The sequence below is a fragment of the Eretmochelys imbricata genome, chromosome 6 (assembly GCF_965152235.1).
Source record: "Eretmochelys imbricata isolate rEreImb1 chromosome 6, rEreImb1.hap1, whole genome shotgun sequence".
Classification (NCBI taxonomy): Eukaryota; Metazoa; Chordata; order Testudines; family Cheloniidae; genus Eretmochelys; species Eretmochelys imbricata.
The window spans coordinates 113,696,348-113,719,088 of NC_135577.1; the positions used below are offsets into that span (position 1 = coordinate 113,696,348).

At 40.5% G+C, this 22,741-nt stretch overlaps 1 protein-coding gene across 1 annotated transcript in view; it reads left to right on the plus strand.

Moving 5' to 3' along the window:
• The window catches only part of TDRD9 (tudor domain containing 9), a 146,492-nt gene that overhangs the window by 39,900 nt on the left and 83,851 nt on the right, over positions 1-22,741 (plus strand). The window contains exons 5-7 of the mRNA XM_077820530.1: positions 931-1,053; positions 4,139-4,219; positions 7,400-7,564. Of these exons, the coding sequence (XP_077676656.1) occupies positions 931-1,053; positions 4,139-4,219; positions 7,400-7,564 (369 nt within the window). The remainder of the gene's footprint in view (positions 1-930; positions 1,054-4,138; positions 4,220-7,399; positions 7,565-22,741) is intronic.

Here is a 22,741-nt window from a genome sequence, read left to right on the forward strand (position 1 = left end):
CATAAGAAGTGAGCTGTAGCTCACGAAAGCTTATGCTCAAATCAATTTGTTAGTCTCTAAGGTGCCACAAGTCCTCCTTTTCTTTCTACTATGCTGAGACTCTGAACTAAAAATTATAGAATTGCTAGTTGGTTCACTATGGGAGGAAAAGGCTTAAAGGTATAAAATGGTTGCATGTGTCCTATTGTCTTCAGGATATTTTTCATGTATGTTTTTTACTAGGATTTGTGTGGGCTGAGCACAACCCAAAGAAATAGAAAATAAGAAGCATGATTTTGCACTGGAAAACTGTAGCTGAGGCCTGTTAGCACCCAAAATAGTTAAGGTTACAAAACTTTTTAAATGATTAAAACCCCTCCTTTTAACCTAAATGTCCAGAACTTTCATCTCTTTGGGATTACCCAACCCCTGTTTGGTCTCTACCTGAAGATGGTGTCCTCCTCACTCCCTGCCTGGTTCATTTTTTGTTTAGTTTTGCGCAGAACACCTTTGGCCATTTTGAACGAAGATGAGAGCAGCAAAATTTTTTTCTCCCACTTTAAATATCTCCTAAATAACAGTTTTTCAGGTTGGGGCTACAACAAGAACAGCTGACGTTTCAAACTACCCTCAAATGGCCTTGGTTACATACATTTATGTTTGTGGTTCTGAGATTTGCCAAGGAGATGCTGTTCCATTCCACCTTCATTAATTGGTTGTGGGCTCTAAAGTTATGATGTATGGGAAAGACACGTCATTAATTGCTTTCCCAAGTTTAAATGGGCCCTCATAACTGATTTATACTGCATTTCAATCTGCGGTGCTTCAGATATACCTATTCATGGGAAGCATCTCACGTCTGTGCTTTTTACTTAGAATTTTGAACTGTCCAATAGCATGTCATGTATGAAACATATTTGGAGTAATGAAATATTTTCCCCCATGTTTTAGGTTGGGCTAGAGAAAGTTGCAACAAAGGACACAAGATTAATTTACGTGACAACTGGAGTGCTCCTTCAGAAAATAGTTGGTGCCAAAAGCCTTGCAGAGTTTACACACATCTTCATAGATGAAGTAAGTTGAAGATAAAATTAACCTCAATTTGAAGGAAAAGCTCATGCTGCTTTTATCATTATTACTCTGATTTAAATAATTAAATTAAGTTGTGAAGAACCCTTTGACACATTTATGAAGAACCTTATATGATTGTTCTGGGAGTATCATGGCTAAGTTCTAGAACTTCTGACTTGATTCAGGTCCAGAGTGATCCTCTGCATAGGGAAGTTAAAGGCTTGAGGAAATGTTTTGAACTGAAATGTTTCTGAGGTGGCATCTAACTCTTCAGACTTCAGTCATTTGAAGAGATGTGGGAAATCTACTAGGAGAATTTCTGCTGAGGGGCTCTTTGCTAGCCAGGCATCTGTTTGCTGATGTGGAGGGGATTACCTTGTGATTGTCGTTGCCTTAAACAAGGATCCGTGGTCTTCAAAGACCTCAGTACAGCACTAAAGGATGTATTGGAGAAAAAAATATGGCCCTCCTACGGCCAGGAGTACGAGCAAGAAAGAACCGTTAGACTTGCTTTGTAGTTCTCTGCATTTTATTAGATCTGGTAAAACAAGGTACCCTTTTTGTTCCTGGTTTATTCACTGATAAGAGTTTTCTCTATTGCTGTCCTGAAACAGTTTGAATAGATGCTTCCAGTCTACTCTCTCAAGAATGCCATTCATTATTTTGGGTACTTTTTGTAATGTCCCTTTTTATCCGCCTCTATTCTAAGGTAAACAGACCTGAACACTTTTATACAGCCAAATGCAAGTTCCTGTGTCTAGAAACAAATAATGTAGGTCACATTTACAAGGTACAGGACTGATACTTTTGTTTGCTTTGCAGTGACACTGAAAATGACTTAGGGTCATTGTACATAATAGATTGAACAGGAACAGTCGGAGTGCGATGTTGTAGCCAAGAGGGTGAATATGATTCTTGAGTGTATAGGCAGGGGAATGTCAAGTAGGAATAGGGAGATGGTTTTAATTTATGTATACAACATAAACAATACTATTACTGGAATAATATCCAATGTTGATGTCCAGTTTTCAAAAAGGATGTTGTAAAAATGGAAAGCATTCAGAAAGGAATGATTTGAGGTCTGGAAAAATGCCATTATAGTTAGAGACTTAAGGTGCATCCAGGAGAAGGTGTGATGGGGCCCTCATGCCTGGAGTGCCTCTTACTGGTCCAGTGCAGCTCTGCAATTACACATCAGCCTCAATTTCACTTAGTGAAAAGTCCAGTGAAGCTTATGTATGTTGAATAGAGCCCCTTCAGGGTTCTGGTTTTCTTAAACCAAAGGCAGAACATTATACAAATAGGCCTACATTCCAGCATCTTTAGCTGGAGGGAGAAGGGACTAACTTAACCTTAGTCCATCTACTCCACCTATGTCCAAGTCCCTTACCAATAGTGCCTTCTTGACCTGGTACCCTTTTCAGGAGTCAGGGCCTGTTGTCGTTAGCTCAGGAAGGGTCTCTCCACTTGGGTCAAGGTCCCCACAGGAGTCAAACTGTGACAACCCTTCCTCAGAACGGTATATAATTCCTCTTATCGGGGGCTTGTGCTGTTACTTGATGAAGTCCTTCCAGGTTTTGCTGAGATTTGGCATTCATAGTTCCTCCCTTTCTGAGCCTCTCCCACCTAGGAGTATTCTTCTTTTGTTTCCTTTCCCAGTGAGCTTCCTCATCAGCTTCCCCAAGGATCCCTCCACTTGCGGAGTTTCTCTTCCTGCATTTTGGAGACAGGACTTCTCCCCAGGAGCCTCTGTTCTCTCGCCAGACCCCTTTGGGGGTGGGGGTAGCTTTGTTTTATCATGCATGGGTGCTCCCTGCCTCCCAGTTACTCAGTGAGTTACTCAGTGACTTAACTAGTCCCAGGTGAACCTGTGTTGCCTCTTTCCCCCTTGTGGAGCCTGTCATTGGTAGGCAGAGCCCCTGACACCTTCAGAGGGCCATGTACATGACTAGATCACAGTGTGCAAGTACCTATGTGGGAAAGATTTCTGATAATAGATGGCTCTTTAATCTAGCAGAAAAAGGCATAATGAGATCCTGTGGTTGGAAGCTGAAGCTTGATAAACTGAGACGAGAAATAAGGTGCCTTTTTTTTTAACAGAGTAATTAACTTTTGGAAAAGTTTGCCTAGGAATATGGTAAGTTTTTCATCAGTCAAAGTCTTTAAATCAAGACTGGATATCTTTGTAATATACATGCTATAGTTCAAACTGAAGTTAATGAGTTTGATGCAGAAATATTTGGTTAGGTTCTATGTCCTCTGTTATGTGGGTGATCAGACTAATGTATAAATGGTCCCTTCTGACTTCAAAATTTATTAATCTCTTCAGTCTCTCTTCAGATGAGTCCTGTCTATGCCCCTCATCTTCTAGCTACTTATTTGAGTCTCCACTTTTAGTTCTACTGCATCCTTTGAGGTAGGATGACCAGAACAGAACACAGGATTCTCGGTGAGGGTGTACCACTGATTATATAATGGCAATTTTAATATCATTTTTCTATCCCATTCCTTATGCATCCTAAAATTTTGCTTGTTTTGTCTTTGCTGCTGTACTTTGAGCAGAAAGGTCTTTATTGAACTGTCAGTAGTGATGCCCAGATCTCTTTCCTCAGTTAATACAGTTTATATAGAACTCATTAAAGTATAGTACTAGTTCAGTTTATTCCCACCAATATGCATTACTTTATATTTGTCAATGCTGAACGAATAATGGCATTGAATATGTACTCTACCTCCAAGGGTAGTCTGATGCCAGCCCTTTTTGACTGTAATAATGCAGGTATTACTGTTTGACCTAGTGGCTAATGCTGATTATTAGCTATCTACGTTTACTCCTCAAAGTTAATTGTTTATAAAAATCTTTAACAGGAATTTTCAGATTGTCAAAACTGCTGTGCTGTGTTATAAGGCATGTTAACTTTGGTGATTTACAGGTGCTTAAAAAGACACACTTTCTGCCACGGAAATCTTAGTCTAAATTAGAAAAATGTAGAATGTGACATTAACCAGTAAAAGAGGTTAGGAAAAGGAGGAATGGGGGTTAAAACAAATATACCTGAGTTACATTATATATTATTTCTTTTTCTAGGTACACGAACGTACTGAAGAAATGGATTTTCTGCTATTGGTAGTCCGTAAACTATTGCGTACAAATTCACGATTTGTGAAGGCAAGTTTGAATTGCTTTCCACTCTTCTTTTCTAGAATAACATTCTCAAGATCAGCTTTACTCGTTTGCATTCTGCACTGAGTATAGTTTTTGAACAGCTGATATGAAAATAGTGACTCACTTTGTTAAAATATTATAGAGTACCTCAGTGCTAGTAAATAAGTAGGCTAATGGGCATTCTTCTTTGACCAGTATAATGTATTCTGAGATTTTTTTCTTAATGTTAGGATGAATTAATTTCTAAAACGTGCTTAGGGCTACAGAAAATATAAGATGAATATTTGACTGGAATGAAATATTGGATGTTGAGGGCAGTGCTTCTGCTTGGATAAATGTGATATTTTTAGACACACATGCATTTGTTATGCATATTTTTTTTAACGGAGCAAAATTCTTGAGGAAAATAGCAGAACTACAAATACTATATTACTGTATATGTACAAATCTGCTAATACAACATTATGGTTGAAATTTTCTGTGCACATATTAAGAAATAAATTTTAGTTTTCTCCTTTGTGCAAATGCAGTGTGTAAAGTCTTAGTGTGGAAATGTTCAACCAGGTCTCTGCTGTTTAAGTCTTACTTAAATTGCACAGTGGGCTGAGGTAATGAGACAGATCATAGGGTAGTTTTGCCAGCCTAAAACATGTAAGTGCAGCTCACTGTTTGTTCTAGAAAATTTGGGTCCATGGTTGATGTATCAATGCTCCTAATGATTTTACAACTCTGGCTCTATAGCTCCTGTGGTATGGTATGCCACTTAAATAGCGTGGAGCTGCAGAGGCACTATAGTCGGAGAACATTTGTTACTAGTAAGTAACAATCATATCTGTGTATGGTCTGGTCTTTATAAACGAAGAGATTTAATATCTAGAAGGGAAATAAAGATTAATTCTGAGTTATTGTACTGGGAGGAGTTACAAACACCTAGTAGAACAGAGAAATATTGCGAAGGGGCCCTGGGAGATTAGAATTATAGGCTGAAAGTAACAATGAGACTCAGTTTGGAAAAATGCAAATTAAGACAGTTGGGAAAAATAATATAGGACAAGTTCAGCGAGAGTAGATGTCTCAAAAGTTCAAATGGTGAAGTAGGAATAATACAGGATGGCAAATCAGATGAGTTTGAAATGAGAGTTGGAAACAAAATCAGCTCAGTTTTGAGCTGCAGAGGCATCATGTCACAAAGCAGAAGATATAGTTACTCTGTATAGCTTTGGGAGACAGAAATTGCAATACTGCACTCACCATCAGCGTTATGCTAAAAGAAGGATATTGTCAAATTGAAAGGAGGTTGGGGAATTGCAGCAAATGTGTGTGTGTGTGTGAGAGAGAGAGAGAGAATATAGCTTGACTAAGCAACTAGTGGGGATGTGGGGAAACTAGTCTATGGCAGTGGTATCCAACCTTTGATCCAGGGTCATTTATGCCCTTCAGGGCAACTGTTAAAAAGTTTGTTTGATCATGAAATAAAAATATACTCCTTGAGATGCACTCTGTGGGTTTTAAACAGAAGTGTATAAATCAACCTTGAGGCTAAAGAGCACCAGCTCCTCAACTGGCTGCCACTGCATTGCAACCCCAGAAAAATTTGTGATATGAGCTGGCAGCTCGCTGAGCAGCTGCCGTACCATTCCTGCTTCAGAGCTCCCAGGCTGGCCGCCTACTGCATCACAGTGGGAGGGGAATAGTTCTGTTACTCTATTTCTGTTCTGGGCTACAGGAGCCCTCATAGTGAACTTGACTGATCCTCGCCAAGTGTAGGGGAGTATCTAGCAAAAGATGACTTCCATCCACTATAGTTGCTCAGGGCATCCCAGGAGAGGGAGGAAAAAGAAGCTGAGAACTAACAGCCATTTGCAGTTCCCTGATTCTCTGAGGTCACAGGTTGTTCCAACCTGGGCTAGCAAACTCATGCCATCTGTATGCCAGCTAAGGATAGCTACAGGAATGTGCATTCCAGTCACTCGTTTGGCTTATCCTCAATAAGCTTTGTCCTTCACGGGGAGGAATGTATCTCAGCTGATTATGCTGGCTGTATGCCTGTTGATGACTTCCATGCCAGGGAAATTGCCAGCAGGTGACTTGTGGGTGACTTCTGCATCTTTTGTGCTGCTAAGCAGAACAGGATAGAACATCTGACCCTAAGTATTGATTCCATGGCCCCTTGTCGTCTTGAAATACGTTCAAGCCTTAGTGTATGTCTTCACTAGCAATGTTAAAGCGCTGCTGTGGCAGCACTTTAACATGGCTGTGTAGTTGCAGCACAAGCACTGGGAGAAAGCTCTCCCAGCACTATAAGAACAAACAAAAAAAACTCCACCCCCATGAGGGGAGTAGCTCCCAGCTAGTACCTTGTCTACCCTGCCACTTTACAGCACTGAAACTTGCACTGCTCAGGGAGGTGTTTTTGCACACCCCTGAGCAAGAAAGTTACAGCACTTAAAGTGGCAGTGTAGACAAGGTTAGGCAGAAACGGTCCACAAATATTCTGAAGGGTGCAAAAACCAAGAGGAGAGGAATTTAGTGTGATACCAGTAAGGAGTAGAAATTGAGAGGAAACTTAGGCCTTCACTTAAAAAGTTGATCAAGCTGTGGTGCTCAGGGATGTGAAAAATCTACACCTCTGTGTGACATATTATGCCAGCATAATCCCCGCCACTGTTGTTCAGGAAGGCAAAGTTTCTACAGGGACAGAAAACCCCGTGCCATCGCTGTTGTTTGCGCCTATGCAATGGAGTTACAGTGTCATAGCTATGCCAGTGTAGCACCCATAGTGTAGAACTTGGCCTTAAAATGATCTAGATATTTTAAAAAATATGTAAGGCAGATGTTAAACTAGGGTATAATTTTCCAAAGAGAGTGATAAGTCCCATCACTTGATATGCTTAAAACTAGATATTGGTAAATGAATCATAGGGAGTAGTCTTGCCCTTCTGGGGCAGAAGTCTAGGTGACTTGTGTCCCTTGCATTTAAATTTCCCTTTGAATTCACAAAATATCTGCTATAAGCTTTTCTTCTGTTAAGAATTGTGTAGGAATCATAAGCTAAAGAAGAATTAAATATTCAGTTAGGTTTTCATTCATAGCAACAACTTTGTTTACTCTTTTGAATCTTAGTGTGACGTGATGTGGATTACTGCTAATATTTAACTAAATTATACAAATTCCTTTTAACAGGTAATCTTGATGTCTGCTACAATCAACTGTAAAGAATTTGCTGACTACTTTGTGGTTCCAATTCGTAACAAACTGAATCCAGCCTACGTGTTCGAGGTGGAAGGCAAGCCCTATGCCATTGAAGAATACTATCTTAATGATTTGAGGCACATTAGTCACATCAGGGTACAGTGAACAATATTCTGTTTCCTTTGGTGTAACAAGATACCATTTGGGATGGGCTCTTCAAAAATAAGATGCCTTTACGTTCTAGATAAATTATTAAACTGGTTCTGAAAGTCTAGATACTAATTACAGTATTGCGGTGTTACAGGAATCTATACATTCTACCCAGCAACAGACTTTGCCAGTGAATTAATGCCTCCACCATTCAGGAAGCGGAATGAGAAGACCTGTGAATTAGCATGTAACCCCCTCTCCACCCACTTTTTGTTCTTTGCTTCCTGCATTCTGGGTGCATGCAATAGTGGGTACCTCAGTCCTTACACTCCTCTAAATCTGCCGCCTTCTTCCCCTTACAGCACAAAAAAGGTGAAGTTTTTGTTCAGCAGCGCACTTTTTCTCTAGAGGGTCTCCCTCAGTCTTATGTTATGCTCTGCCTCTGTAGTTACTATGTGTCTGAGCTTTACCACCACCCCTCCAGTCTGGTTTGCATCATAATGAAGGCACCTTTCATTTTTAGGAACATGTACCCACATTTCTCATAGCCTCAGCATCGTTGTGCTGGAGTCTTAGATGATTCTTTTGGACTTTCAGTCCCAGTAAACACTGCTATTCCACGCATCCTAGTCTGGTGTGACAACCAGACTGGGTAATTTGCATTCCCCAGTCTCCTGCCTCCCTCGTCACTCCCACCTGCATCTATTTATCTTAGTTCATACTGCACCCATCAACTTAGTACCCAAACTCCTTCCACCTAAAATCAATAGCAATGGTGCAATTCCTAGTGGGGTTTCTGTAGTTTGTGTCTCCTATTTTGGGGGGTAAAAACTCTGGGCTTTTTTGGTTGGTTGATTTGTTTGTTAAAGGGTTTTTTTGGTGGGGTGGGAGAGAGAACATTTAGGTAGTTAGGGGTGTCAATTTGAGAGGGAACCTCTCTATTCCTTCCTTCCCCAGTGTGATTTCTTTAGGCAAGGAAAACTCTACAGGACTTTGGAGACTTTGGGCCTTCACTTCCATGTTTTCTAGTAAATGTGTCAGCATTTGAGATCTACAAAAGCTGACTGATTCATCTCCAGCAAGAAGGCCCAACCAACCAACCAGCTTCTGGAAGCAAGTTGATCCCAGATTTTTGAAAGAAGCTTTCAGAAACAATTTCGGCTTGTTTGGCGGGTGGCCCCATCACTCCTGGTTCTATGACCTCGGGAGCATCACCTTATACTGTGCTTTACTGCTGTCACAAAGTCTGGTTGTTTTCTGTAACCCAGAATTCTTGGGCTTGACTGCCTGATGTTCTGCAGAGATGGAATTTTAACTTAAGTTTCTTAGGAAGATGCTAGGTGCCCAACCTGGAGTCAAACATACAATCAGTTTCAACTGAATACTCATTGATTAAGGCAACTTCACCTTCTGGGTGCTATAGAGAAGGAGATGAACAGTCATTCTCTCCTCCAGAATCACCTCAAGCTTGAAGTTGGGACTCAAGGTGAACTACCTGCAATGTATAAGAACATAGGAATTGCTGTATTTGGTCAGACCTGAGATTCATCTGGTCCAGTATCTTGTCTGACAGTGGCCAGTACCAGATGCTTTAGAGGAAAATGTAAGAACCCCACTGTAGGCAGATTTTTGGTAATTCCCCCACCTCCCCCACTTCCTTCCATATTAGTGTCTCATCCTAACCTCTGATAGGTAGAGATGGGTTTAAACCTTGAAGATTGAGGTTTAATATCCCTTACAAAATATTTGTTGTTACTAACTGTGATAACTCTGGGTTTTCTTGATATCCATATAAATTTCCAATCCTCCTTTGAATGTTGCTAAATTGTTGGCCTCAGTGACTTCCTGTGGCAATGAGTTGCAAAATCCAATGGCACATTGCGTGAAAAATTATTTCGTTTTATCAGTCTTGTGCTCTCCATGACATCACCAGCCTGTTAGCCACTCAAGCACTCTCTTCTGAGGTATGCCAGCCTTACTTTGCTTTGCAGATTAACAGTAGGTGCACCCTAGTCTCCAAGTATCTCTGAAGCATTCAGCCCCTTATCCACTGAACACAATCAGTGTCCATGCCAGATTGTATGACTGAACTCATGATCAGCACCTTGCTTAATGTCTCAGCATTTAGATATATTTATAGTGAAAACAAGAATAAGTTTTTCATCAGAGATTCAAGGTTCAAGTGATTAGTGAGTAAAAATATTGGAAACCAATGATTACATATAAAATAAAGTCATAACAGTCATGCTTTCTAGAGACTAAACTTAAATAAGTTTCTCACCCCCTAAGTTCTCTGGAGTGTTTCAATCAACGTTGGCTGAGATCCCATTTTCATGAATGTGAGCACTCTGCTCATTTATTTCTAAGTGTGGGATAAGAGGGTGTCTTCTTTGCCTTCTACTTATATGTCCAAAGCTCACTGTTTCTACTTAGAAATTATAACTACCCATCCTTGTTTTTCCTGTGTGCTGGTTCCCTGTTGACTTAACATCTTTTTGATATCTTTGTGTGTAAATGGGCGTCCGTTGTGTTAGCTTCTGACAGAAAACCTATTTTTCATCTCTGCTGATGACTCACGCCTTGATGCAAACTCTTAAGAACAAATTTTCAGTATGAGTCCATAAAGCCTCACATGCTATCCGTACATAACCTCGCACAATATCAATGGCCATTGTGACCCCAGCTTTCGTTTCAGACCTCACATGACATTCTTCAATGAACCAGAATATACCTATCGGAATGAGCAATTTCAGAAACCCCCTTGCCAGCTGGTATTAAGGGGTTCTCAAATCATAGTTCTTGAGTTTGAGAGGGGGAGAGAGAGAGAACAGACGCTCTCAGTGTACCTTCTCTCCTTTTATCATGTTCTCTCTTATTAGTCTCCTTTGTAAGGTAAGAACTCTCTAGATTTTGAATCTCTCAGTGAGTTTTCCCTTGCGCTTGGTCATTCTCGTTGTTCTGTTCTGATCGCCCTTCCCCAAACCCCGCTGTAGTTCTGTAATATCCTTTTTGAGGAGAGGTGCTAGTACTGTACACAGTATTTCAAATGTGGCTGAACTATTTTTTTATATAAAAGGCATAATTTATCCATATTGTTCAGTATTCTGTTCCTTAGCATCTTGTGTACCTGTGGCAGGGTGGATTAATTTTAAATCAGTGATTTAAATCACCAAGTGGAAATGTCATTGATTTTAATCAACTTTTCCATTTGTGCTTCAGTTATTCTCTAAACAAAGGTATATTCTCATTGGTTGATAACCATTAAAGCATGTTGATTTACAACTAAAAAGAGTTTTTACATTAGATTGGTACATCTTTGTGCTGCCTAGGTGGGTTCACTATAACTATATACATTTATTTAAGCAATTATATAGCATAACTTTCAGATTCTTATTAATTGTAGATTTTTAGTATGTTTAGAAAATGGGGAATGATATTGCTTATTAGATAATTAGCTCATGACTTGTCAAGCTGCATTAGGATGGTAACTAAAATTTAATTAAAAATACAAAACATATAGCATTTTATTTTTATTAAACAAAACAAACCCTTAATACAGTACATGACCTACTGTGCCATATTTAGAAAGCTTGACCTCAAAAGTTAGATGTTTTTCTCCTGATTCTTTCTTTATATAGAAAAGCAGCCTTTAACTCAAAGGTTTTGAGAGATGGCCAAGGAGTCATCCTATTTATATTTATTTAAATATCAATTTTAAGAGATTATAATAAATTTTAGGACTTAACATATTTTGTATTAAATTCAGATTTAATTTCAAACAGGTTTATTTTTAAATGGAAAATTTTTTGTAATTTAAATAAAATAATTTTTCAAAAAAATCCTCAATTTTTATCCACCATTAACTGTGGCAAAAATCAGACAGTGAGCAGAGGTCTTCATTGAGCTGTTACAATGGTGCCACAGTTTATACAGGTGTACAAGTATCTTAAATTTTTCCCTGCAGTGTGCATTACTTCGCATTTATCGACACTGAATTTCATTTGCCACCATGTTGCCCATTCACCTGCCTTTGTTAGGTGTGTTTGTCGTTTCTCAATCCTTTCTGGTCCTGACTAACCCTAATAACTTTGTCAGAGTCCTAGTTCCAGTTTGATTTCATCTTTTTTGAACATGGGTGACCACAATTGTACACAGTATTCCGGATGAGGTCTAACCAGTGCCTTGTACCATGGAATTAATACTCTATCTTTACTGGAAATGTCTTATTTAATACATCTTAGAATTGCATTTGCCTTTTTCGCAGCCACCTCGCATTGGTGGCTCATAGTCATCTTGTGATCAACCAACAAACCCTGTCACTTTAAACTGATGAACCCTCCAGCTTATAGCAGAAAAGGTGTTGATATGGGAGGAGGATAATTAACCATAAAAATTTATTAAACATTTCTGATAAGCAGAATCAAGTGCCACAAACCTTAGTAGTCACTTGTCCTTCCATACCCATCTGCAGCCCAGTGTGTGTTTTTTCTAACCTGTCGCATCATTCATAATTAGATTTTAAGTTCCTACGGGCATGGTACATCTCATTTGCTTTGGAATGGTGTTAGCACACATCATCGCCATCATCACAAATCCCGAAGGGATGTAGTCGCCTTGCAGATCAAGTGCCAGCCAGATCAATCTGTAGCAAGGTCCTTAAGGTGGTCTGGCTGGTGGTTCCGTTTATGTCCATCTTTGGCAATCTTATTAGGCCACTGAAGTTTTTGGTGGCAATGCGATCACCAGCCATGTAGTGGAATTCCTTGAGAAACACTTTATATTGTATTCACCTTCCTATTAATGTCCATTCCCACAAAGCCTATGAAACTGAACCAGTTCTGATGGAGGCAGTTGCTGGGTTCAGCTGTGAACATTCTCCATTACTGATCTTGTCCTGCTACTTAATATAGAGCAATTGAGTGGAAAACGTCCACTTGGTGTTCTTCTGCTTTCCTCATCACCTGTTTCACTAGTATACCAAGTTGGTATAATTCTTATTTTGTAGATCCACAGGTTCATAGCAAGCTAGATGTCATTATACCTCCGTGGAGGCCACTGAAGGGCCTGAAACATGGCAGCATCCACTGCTGTACAAGTGCCCACACCTTTTGAGCATCCTTAAGCCTTGCCTATGGCACCTAAAAGGTATTTGGCAGTTGCCACTTGCTCAGTATCCTGTTCAAAGAAGTTAATACCGAGCTGGTTGCAATCTGAAGTTGAAGGTTGCTTGATGGTAATGGCTAGGGACTTAGTTTTATCTTGATTACTAAACAGACCATTGCATTGTGCTTCTTGCCTGTCGAGATCAGCCATCAGTATCAGTGATTCACCAAACCGAGCCAACAAGACAATGTTATTGGCATATGCAAGATCTTAAAGCAGAGTGTGGTCAGCTCAGCGCCACCAACAACTGCATCCTCAAACTTACCCATCAGCTACAGTGCTGATATTGAACAACTATGGTGACAAAACACAGCCTTCTTGAGCTCATTTGGAAATAGGAAACCATGCTATGGATCAGCTATTGAATGGAACACAGCTGTTTGTTCCATTATAGACCTCTTTTGTCAATGATACTGTCTTCTCAGGGACACTGCGTCGCCTCATCAGACCCTGGAACTTGCTCAATGCACTGAATCAAAGGCCTGATGGAACTCTCTAAAAGTGCTTTGTGAGGTTTATTTAATTAATCCATCTTCTCAAAAAGCTGTCTTAAGGTAAAGATCTGTGAAATGAGATCTCAAGCTGCAATGAATATCCCAGTCTTTGCCATGAAGTGCATCATTGATTTGAGACATTAATACAAAAGCCAAGAGCTTCTCTGGGACTGACAAAAGCTTAGTACCTCTGTAGTTGCTACATTTGGGCTTATCAGCCTTTTCAAACAGAGGCAGAATAACAAATTCCTTCCAGTCGTTGAGGATTATATTTGTGGCCCAGGTGGCTTGGAAGAATCGATGTAGCAATGGTAGAACAATACTGTCAACTTTGTTAATCAGCTTAGGGGTAAAGTTACAAACCCCTGGTGCCTTCACAGACTTCAGCTTATGGAGTGCGATCCACTTGGTTGAAGGAAGGTATCTGCTGGAACTTCCTGCCCCATTTCAAATGGAAGAGGGACTGCAAGTAACAGACAATTGAGGAGTGTTTTTTGAAATGATCTTCCCATCTGTGCAACTGATCTTGTAGTCTCTGGCTGATGCTGCCATCCCAATTCTTTACTGGACAAGCTGGTGCTGTCTCTGCTCGCAAACACATCAGCATTGAATAAGGGCTGCAGAGATTGTGCCTGGTGGCAGCATATTCTAAACTGGCTTCTTGAGTCGACCCCCAGGATTCCATATCTTTTCTTACACAATGACTTGATGGCATTCCAAAGTCTAATCCATTTGGCCTTTGCTTTTTGCTCTTGACAAACATGTCTTTAAACACTTGAATTGTAGCCTTGCTTCTTTTCTTATCCCAAACTGCAATGGGTGTCTCTGTCCTCCTTGATCCATATATATATTTGAAGAGCTGTCGCCCAGTACTGAGCTGGCAGCAGTCAGCACTTATGACTTCAATTACAGTAATGCTGTTCCTCATCAGATGACAGAGGAAGTGAGGCTTAAGTCTCTAATGCTTCGGCAGTTTTAAGCCATTCAGAATGGAAAGCTGTCTGAGAGCTCAGCTCTAATAAGAGCTTTTGATTGAATTGGACTAATTAGCTGGCTGTCATAGAAGTGGAAGGCGCACTTTTGTCAGAAGAAGCTGATGTTTGGTGTCAAGTTCAGCACCTCTGCAAACTCAGACATCCATGACTATTGACTGCCAGTGATTTGTTAACAAGGACATGATCAATAACAATCCTAGTGAAGCCCTCTGGGCTGTACCAGGTCTGCCTGTGAATCTTTGAGTGACAGAAAAGCGATGATATTGGACACACATTGAGATTATTCTGAGTGCTGCATTGTGATACAAGGCTTTGTTGAAACATTTGTAAGGAAACTTATACTTGAGTGTCCTGTTTAACGTGATTGCATTAATTTATAGTGGCATGGTGTGAGATGAGAATAGAAAACATAAGTTAACAAGCTATTTGGGATAAAATGGAAAACCTGTTTCTGGACCTCAGTACAGTGATGGCCTAGACCGGGGTGGCCAAACTTACTGACCCTCTGAGCCGCATATGGCAGTCTTCAGAAGTTCGAGAGCTGGGGTGTGCATACTGGGGTTCGGGGTTTCTGCCCTGGGGGAGGCACCTGCCAGGGCTCAGGGCTGAAGCCCCACTCCTGCAGAAGCCCCTACCCCCGACCCTGCTGCAAGGCAGAGGTCCCAAGCCCCTCCCTCCACCCCCAAGTCTGGTAGGTGGAGAATGGAGGGGGTACGTGGAGAGCTCTGCGAGCTGCACTTTAACTGTACAAGACCCACATGCGGCTCGCGAGCCATAGTTTGGCCACCCCTGGGTTGGACCTTACTACAGGCATAGCCATTCTAAAAATAACTAGGATGTGGAAACTGTCAACCAAACTTGATTAACTGAAGCTATTCATATAATGCCCATCGAGTGACACACACTGCAGAAAATTGATGAATTAATAAAACTATAATATTATCTGATTTGTTATAGTTTCTACCATATCAAAGGATAAAGCCTATAGAAAAAAGAAAGGACCAGACAATTTGTAAGAGGGTTAAAAGAAAGATTTAATGGACTAAATTAGTCAGATGTTTTTCTCCTGAGCATAGTGACTACCAAAGAAACTAATAGATTCCTGCAGCCATCAAAGTTCCAATGCATCAGAAAAAGCCTGCAAGAAATGTATTATAACAATGTCCTGTCAGCATTCATATATTTAGCAGTGACATGTTGGCTCAGATGGACAGCATGGAAGAGATTATGTAATTTCTGATGTCTTTGAAAGATTCTTGATGATAGGTGGCAACAAAAAGATAACTGGGAAGTTCACAGAGAAGTCTGTCTATCAAGTTGCATTTATCAAAATTGTGGCAATTTATAGGTCAGTTACCACACATTTCAATCCAAAGATCGTGAACAGGGGGCAGCTACTTAAGATGGATAATTTTTTTTAAAGCATTTTGATTACTCCCCATATCGCACATGGCCTTTCATCTTTAATTCTCCCGACTTTGTTTATTTCTTACTGTTCTGCTCTTTTTTCCTCTTGGCTACAGCCATTCTTTGCTTAGTAGGGAGGAACAAACATAATGGTACAGGCAGTTGTATTTGTACCTTAGGGCTACTCAAAAGCACACACAAAACCTCTTGGTTTTTATACGAGCAAGATTAAAATAGGAAAGGAATTGTGAAGTTGTAGTTAACTGGCCTCATTGCACAGCTTTTTGCGAAATACAGGCTTGGAAATTACCTTCGGGTTATAGGTGGCAATGTTTATTAAGAGGGTGGGCAAAGGAAAGGCTTATGGAGAGAAGAGAACTGGAAGCTTTGATAGACAAATAAAAATGGAAGTGTATGTTTTGAGACATCAACATGATGTACTGTAACATTAGTATTGCCATACCACAACAGAAGTCCATCTATTACATTATTGTACTTCTGACAGTGACAAGTACCAGATACTAAAGAGAAGTTGCCAGTTGCTTTTGAAAATCCCATCCATAGGTGCCTAAATTTGGAGTTAGGAGCCTTAGGCTCCTGTTTTTGCAAATTTTGGTCTGAGTGTATAAAATGTGCAGTAATTTTCTTAATGGATTGAAAGCCTAAATAACATTAAAGCAATTCTCTTTTGAAGTTACACAATTTATGATTTTAATAAATACAACTTTAGCTCCTGATGCTACACTTCACATTAGTCCTATGAGTAACTTCATTTATCAGCACAGCACTTATAATTTAATTCATTATAAATTTTAATCTGAAATTGCAGTAACGTAAATCTTCAAATTAATTTTACAAAGCCTCAACTTGATTTAAAATCAATAATTTAAAAAAATAGGATGACTTAAATCACATCCTTGATTTAAATCAGTCCACATTGGTTTCCTAAAACCCCCATCTGTTACTTGTTTGCATATGCCCTGAAATATGAGGCTTTATATTTCTTTGTTTTAAAAAAAACCCAACCTCTAATGTAACAGTGGCTGTTCCTATTATCTGGATAAATGTCTAATCCTTTTTTGAATCCAGTTAAGCTCATTGTTTGAATGATACTTTGACAATAAGTTCCACAGATTGTTTTGTGTGTGTGTGTGTGTGTGTGTGTTTTAAAAAATGATATATACATATACTTATTTCCTTTAATCAAATTCTGTGTAAACATCTTTTCAAATTCATTAAATGTTCCCTTGTTCTTGTATCCTGGGAGGGTGAATAAGCGGGCCCAGTTGACCATCTTTATATTGTTCAGTATTTTGAGTAACTCTATCCTGTCCCTGCTTATAATAGCTCTTATGCTTTGGATAGGTGTATGCTCTTGGATCTGATGTATACATCATCTTCTTCTATCACTTTTCTTCTGGAGGAGAAAGGAAGAGTGTTAAGTGAGAGAAAGGGAAGTCACTTCTTCATAATATGTGCTTGTGTTTCCCAGTTGTGAGAGGTCATACAGAGGTGATGCTGGTCATTCATGACTGTAGGAAAGCATAAGTCATGATTTAGTTTAATTTCCTGAGGGAAGTATTTTTCCATTCTGTTGGCATGTTCAAGTATTTTATAAATTTGTTAGCTGTTTACTGTGTATTTAGCTGGACTGTTATTTTATTGATCACATGTGCTTGCATATCAGCTTCGGGAGATTGATAAACTGCAGGGTGTGATGGGGAAAGAGAAGAAAGGAATTGATATAAGCACAAACTTCTAAAGGTTAACTTACAGCCCTCCTGGAACATTTGGAATATTAATATATTCAAGATGCTGAATTACAGTTCCATTCTTATGTATAGTAACAGTCTCTCCAAAGTTTGACTCTGCAAGGACTTTTGTTCCTGGGTATTAGGTCATTGGTACTAGGCCAGTGGAACTCCTTCTGCTCGCAAAGATTTTTTTTACCTTAGATGGCAGTGGGCAATAAATAAGCCAGTGCCTGTGCAGAGCATAAACACTACTGCGACATTCTGTACCTCATGGGAACACCCGACACCCCCATATTCATCCTTATAATATGATTGTGTGGTATCTAATGCAAAGTTTGTCATGTTGGGTATCTTTGGAAGGCTCATGATGTACTGAGCATTGTTGTTATGGTAAAGTTATAGGCTGTAATTTCATGTCTACAGTTATGAGGCTGAAAATGTGTCCTCATGGCTTAAAGCAAGCCCAGGCAAAAACTTTTCAAGAGCAGAGGGGCAGTTCACACCTCATCAGGGCATGTATGGAACAAACCCAGCCAAGCCTCGCAGGAACAAAGGACACTCGCTTAGGCAACAACGAAGGATCTGTTGGACTCTCGATGAGTCACCCCCCTTCCTTTGGTCAGTTTGGGACTGTGATGAGGTAATGCTCACCTGACTCTGAAGGGGGGAGGCAAAGCCAAGAGGGAAGAAAGAACATGATAAAAGGGAGGGACACTTGCCATGCTCTTCTTCTCTTCCACCTCCATTTACAGAGGTCACCACGCAGTGACTGAAGTGCTGATCAAAGGGGAGAGCCTGGCTGAAGGGCAACCAGCCAGCCTGTGGTGAGAAACATCTAAGTTTTGTAAGGGTACTGAAAGTGTTAAGATCAGCTTAGAATGTGTTTTGCTTTTATTTCATTTGACTATATCCAACTTATCGTGCTTTGACTTATAATCACTTAAAATCTGTCTTTGTAGTTCATAAATCTGTTTGTTTATTGTACCTTAGCAGTGTGTTTGATTTGAAGCATGTCGGAGACTCCCCTTGGGATAACAAGCCTGGTGCATATCAATTTCTTTGTTAAACTGATTAATTCATATAAGCTTGCAGTGTCCAGTGGGCATAACTGGATACTGCAAGACGGAGGTTCCTAGGGTTGTGTCTGGGACAGGAAATATTGGCTCGTGTCATTTGGTTGCACTATCTAAGGAGCAGCTTACAAGCCAGAGGTTGTGTGTGAACAGCCCGGGGTGGGGGTTCTCACAGCAGAGCAGGGTAAGGCTGGCTCCCAGAGTCCAGGATTGGAGTGACCTAGCAGATCACCGGTCCGGATAACACCAGAGGGGAACGTCACAGTCCAAAGATTGACTCTGCGAGGACTTTTGTTCCTGGGTGTTAGGTCATTGGTACTAGGCCAGTGGAACTCCTCGCAAAGATTTTTTTACCTTAGATGGCAGTGGGCAATAAATAAGCCAGGGCCCATGCAGAGCATAAACACTATCCTCTAAATGTTCCAGGCAGTTCCTTTTTAAACATGGCAAGCGTTCCCTATCAGTTCACTTCTGTGTTTCCCAGATCCCTCCTCATGATCTAAGGCTACTTCTACATTTGGAACTAGGGTTGTGATTCCTGGCTAATGTAGTCATGCTTACTCTAGCTCTTGTTGAACTAGTGTAGCCATGATAACACAGGCAGTGGTAAGTGGTGGCATGGGCTAGCTGGCCTGAATACAAACCCACCTGGACCCCATGGACACATACTTGATTAAACTAGCCTGTGCAGATGCTCTCTCCTCCCTGTGCTGCTCCAGCTTTACTACCACCTTTAGCATGCTATGTCTACAAGAGCTGGAAATCTCACCCCTTACTTGAAGTGTAGACATGTAGTCTTCATGCCACATCAGTGGCACATAGTGGCTTCTTTCAATCTTGTACTGTTAAGATTTTTTGTTTGTTTGTTTTTTACTGTTTTGAGATGTTAGCGGGAGTGTTGCAGTGCATTTTGTAAGCAGCTGGACGCTACAAAGCCTGCACTGCCACCCGCCTTTGTTCTTCCTTGTTTCTAATGAGTAACTTTTAAGAATTAGCATGTTTCCTTTGAAAAATGTTGTGTACATTATTTGCAATGGAAGTTTTGTCACTTGAAGGTTTGTGTGAGAAACTGTATTTGGCAAAAGTAAAATAATGAAAGGTTTCAGAGTAACAGCCGTGTTAGTCTGTATTCGCCACAAGTACTCCTTTTCTTTTTGTAAAATAATGAAGACCCTTCTTACTTCTTTTTCTGGGGGTGACTCTTGTGTGTGTTGGATTGAATTTCTGGAATCCAGATACAAGTGAAGTGTATATATCAAAATCAGGTCTGTTTTTTGATGGGTTACTTCAAAAAGCTATGTTAGTACTTATGGATTTTATTCTTTGTCACATTGTTACCTTTTTATGGGCTGTGCGGCAGTCTTGTCATGTTGAGGAATAGCAAAGGGAGCTACAGTAGCTCTAACAAAGTGAAAAGAGAAATTTGAAAGCTGTTCAATCAGAGATAATTCAAAAGGCATTATCTTAGACTCAAGCAGCCAGGGGAGAGCAAGTCCACACTGAACATAAAGTACACTAAGAAAGGTACAACTTCACACCAAAGCCCTTGAAATTAAATTGATTTAAAAAAAAATCACTATACCCCCTACATTTCAAGAAGCTAATTAAACATCAATGGAAAAGTTAAATTATTCAAGTCCTAGTTACAGCATTCACATCAAGTGAACTTGTTGAATAATAGAAAGTTCATACGACATTTGCTTGTGTCCTGATGTAATTGTTCAGTCTGAATTTTTTTTAATAATCCTAGTTTTATGGCAGTAGAAGTGAAGTAGAATGTGGACAAGTGATAAATATATTCTTACTCTGTTCTCTACACTCAGACTATCCAAGTTTTGTTTATATGCTCACCAAATATTCCTCCGTCTCTCAACTTCCACTGCCAGTTTCTTAAGACTCTCCAGCAGTGCCTTGTTACTGTATTTTGCCTTCACTTAACATTAGCTTTTTCTCTAACTTATCCCACCATTGCTGTAACTGGTCTTTCTCTCCCAGTGGCAGCCACAGTGGGTGTGCTTATGCAGTCAGGGTTTCATGATGGACACTGCATTTTAATCAGTGTCACGTAATCCAGGTTTAGAGGATGCAATGCTTAAAATGCCAGTTCCTTGTCTTCTCTAGCATTCCCACTGATACTACTATTGGAATAGCTGAACTGGTGGTAACAACAAGCAGAGAAGTTCAAGCATAGATGAGGCTGTAATTCAGGATATGTGTGGTTTGCAGTCAGGAGATGCAGTTGCAGCTCCTGTAGGGATACCTGACCTAGATTTTATCTGGCTAGATCACTGCTAACTTGAGTGACAATAGCAGTTATCCATGGCAGCAGGGACAGAAGCGCATGAACCAGCCTCCTGAATATAACCCTACTCAGGACCCTGGATACATACTTGAATGGCTAGCTGCTGCCATTGCTACACTGTTGTTACTTTCATTGCACTGTGACCCCCTTTTGACAACAAAAATTACTACACAACCCTGGCATGGGGGACTGAAGCCTGAGCCTGAACCCTAACTTCAGCCCAAGGCGAGGGGACTGAAGCCCAAGCCCCAGCTTTAGCCCTGGGGGGCTTGGGCTTCGACTTCATCCCTGGGCCCTAGCAAGTTTACCGCCAGCCTTGATGACCCCATTAAAGTGGGGTCACGACTCACTTTGGGGTCCTGACCCACAGTTTGAGAACTGTTAAGCTAGATCAAAACTGGCTTGGGAATGCCTACAAGCTCATGTGCCAAAGCACACTGTTCTCTCTCTCCACTGACCAGACCTAGTCAGTTTTGTTTATATGCTCAGGAAATATTCCTCTTCACTATTCAACTTCCTTTGACAGCAGCTTAACACTCTTAGCAGTGCTTTGTCACTATGGGTGTGCCTACATAGGCTGCACATGTTCATAATGACAAAGCACTGCTTGAGAGTGTTAAGCAGCTGGTAAAGGAAGTTGAATAGTGAGGAACATTTGCTGACCAAATAAACAAAACTGGATGGGTCTGGTAACTGGAGAGAGAATACAGTGTGCCTTGGAGCATAAGTTTCAGGGCACACAAAGTTCATAAGAAGGAAGAGACTGTGCAAAAGAGACACTCAAACCTTCCATTTTTTTCAGGGATGTGTTAAGTGACTTTGACAATGTGAAAAGTTGGACAAATGTCTAATGAAGCATTTCAATCAGAAAAGCCATGAGTGAGCCAGACAGAGATTCATAGATTCATAGATTCATAGATATTTAGGTCAGAAGGGACCATTATGATCATCTAGTCTGACCTCCTGCACAACGCAGGCCACAGAATTTCACCCACCACTCCTACAAAAAAAACCTCACACCTATATCTGTGCTATTGAAGTCCTCAAATTGTAGTTTAAAGACCTCAAGGAGCAGAGAATCCTCCAGCAAGTGACCCGTGCCCCATGCTACAGAGGAAGGCGAAAAACCTCCAGGGCCTCTTCCAATCTGCCCTGGAGGAAAATTCCTTCCCGACCCCAAATATGGCGATCAGCTAAACCCTGAGCATATGGGCAAGATTCATCAGCCAGATACTACAGAAAATTCTTTCCCAGGTAACTTGGATCTTACCCCATCTAAAACCCATCACAGGCCATTGGGCCTATTTACCATGAATATTTAATTACCAAAACCATGTTATCCCATCATACCATCTCCTCCATAAACTTATCGAGTTTAATCTTAAAGCAAGATAGATCTTTTGCCCCCACTACTTCCCTCGGAAGGCTATTCCAAAACTTCACTCCTCTGATGGTTAGAAACCTTCGTCTAATTTCTAATCTAAATTTCCTAGTGGCCAGTTTATATCCATTTGTTCTTGTGTCCACATTGGTACTGAGTTTAAATAATTCCTCTCCCTCTCTGGTATTTATCCCTCTGATATATTTATAGAGAGCAATCATATCTCCCCTCAGCCTTCTTTTAGTTAGGCTAAACAAGCCAAGCTCCCTGAGTCTCCTTTCATAAGACAAGTTTTCCATTCCTCGGATCATCCTAGTAGCCCTTCTCTGTACCTGTTCCAGTTTGAATTCATCCTTCTTAAACATGGGAGACCAGAACTGCACACAGTACTCCAGGTGAGGTCTCACCAGTGCCTTATATAACGGTACTAAAACCTCCTTATCCCGACTGGAAATACCTCTCCTGATGCATCCCAAGACGACATTAGCTTTTTTCACAGCCATATCACATTGGCAGCTCATAGTCATCCTATGATCAACCAATACTCCAAGGTCCTTTTCCTCCTCCGTTACTTCTAGTTGATGCGTCCCTAGCTTATAACTAAGATTCTTGTT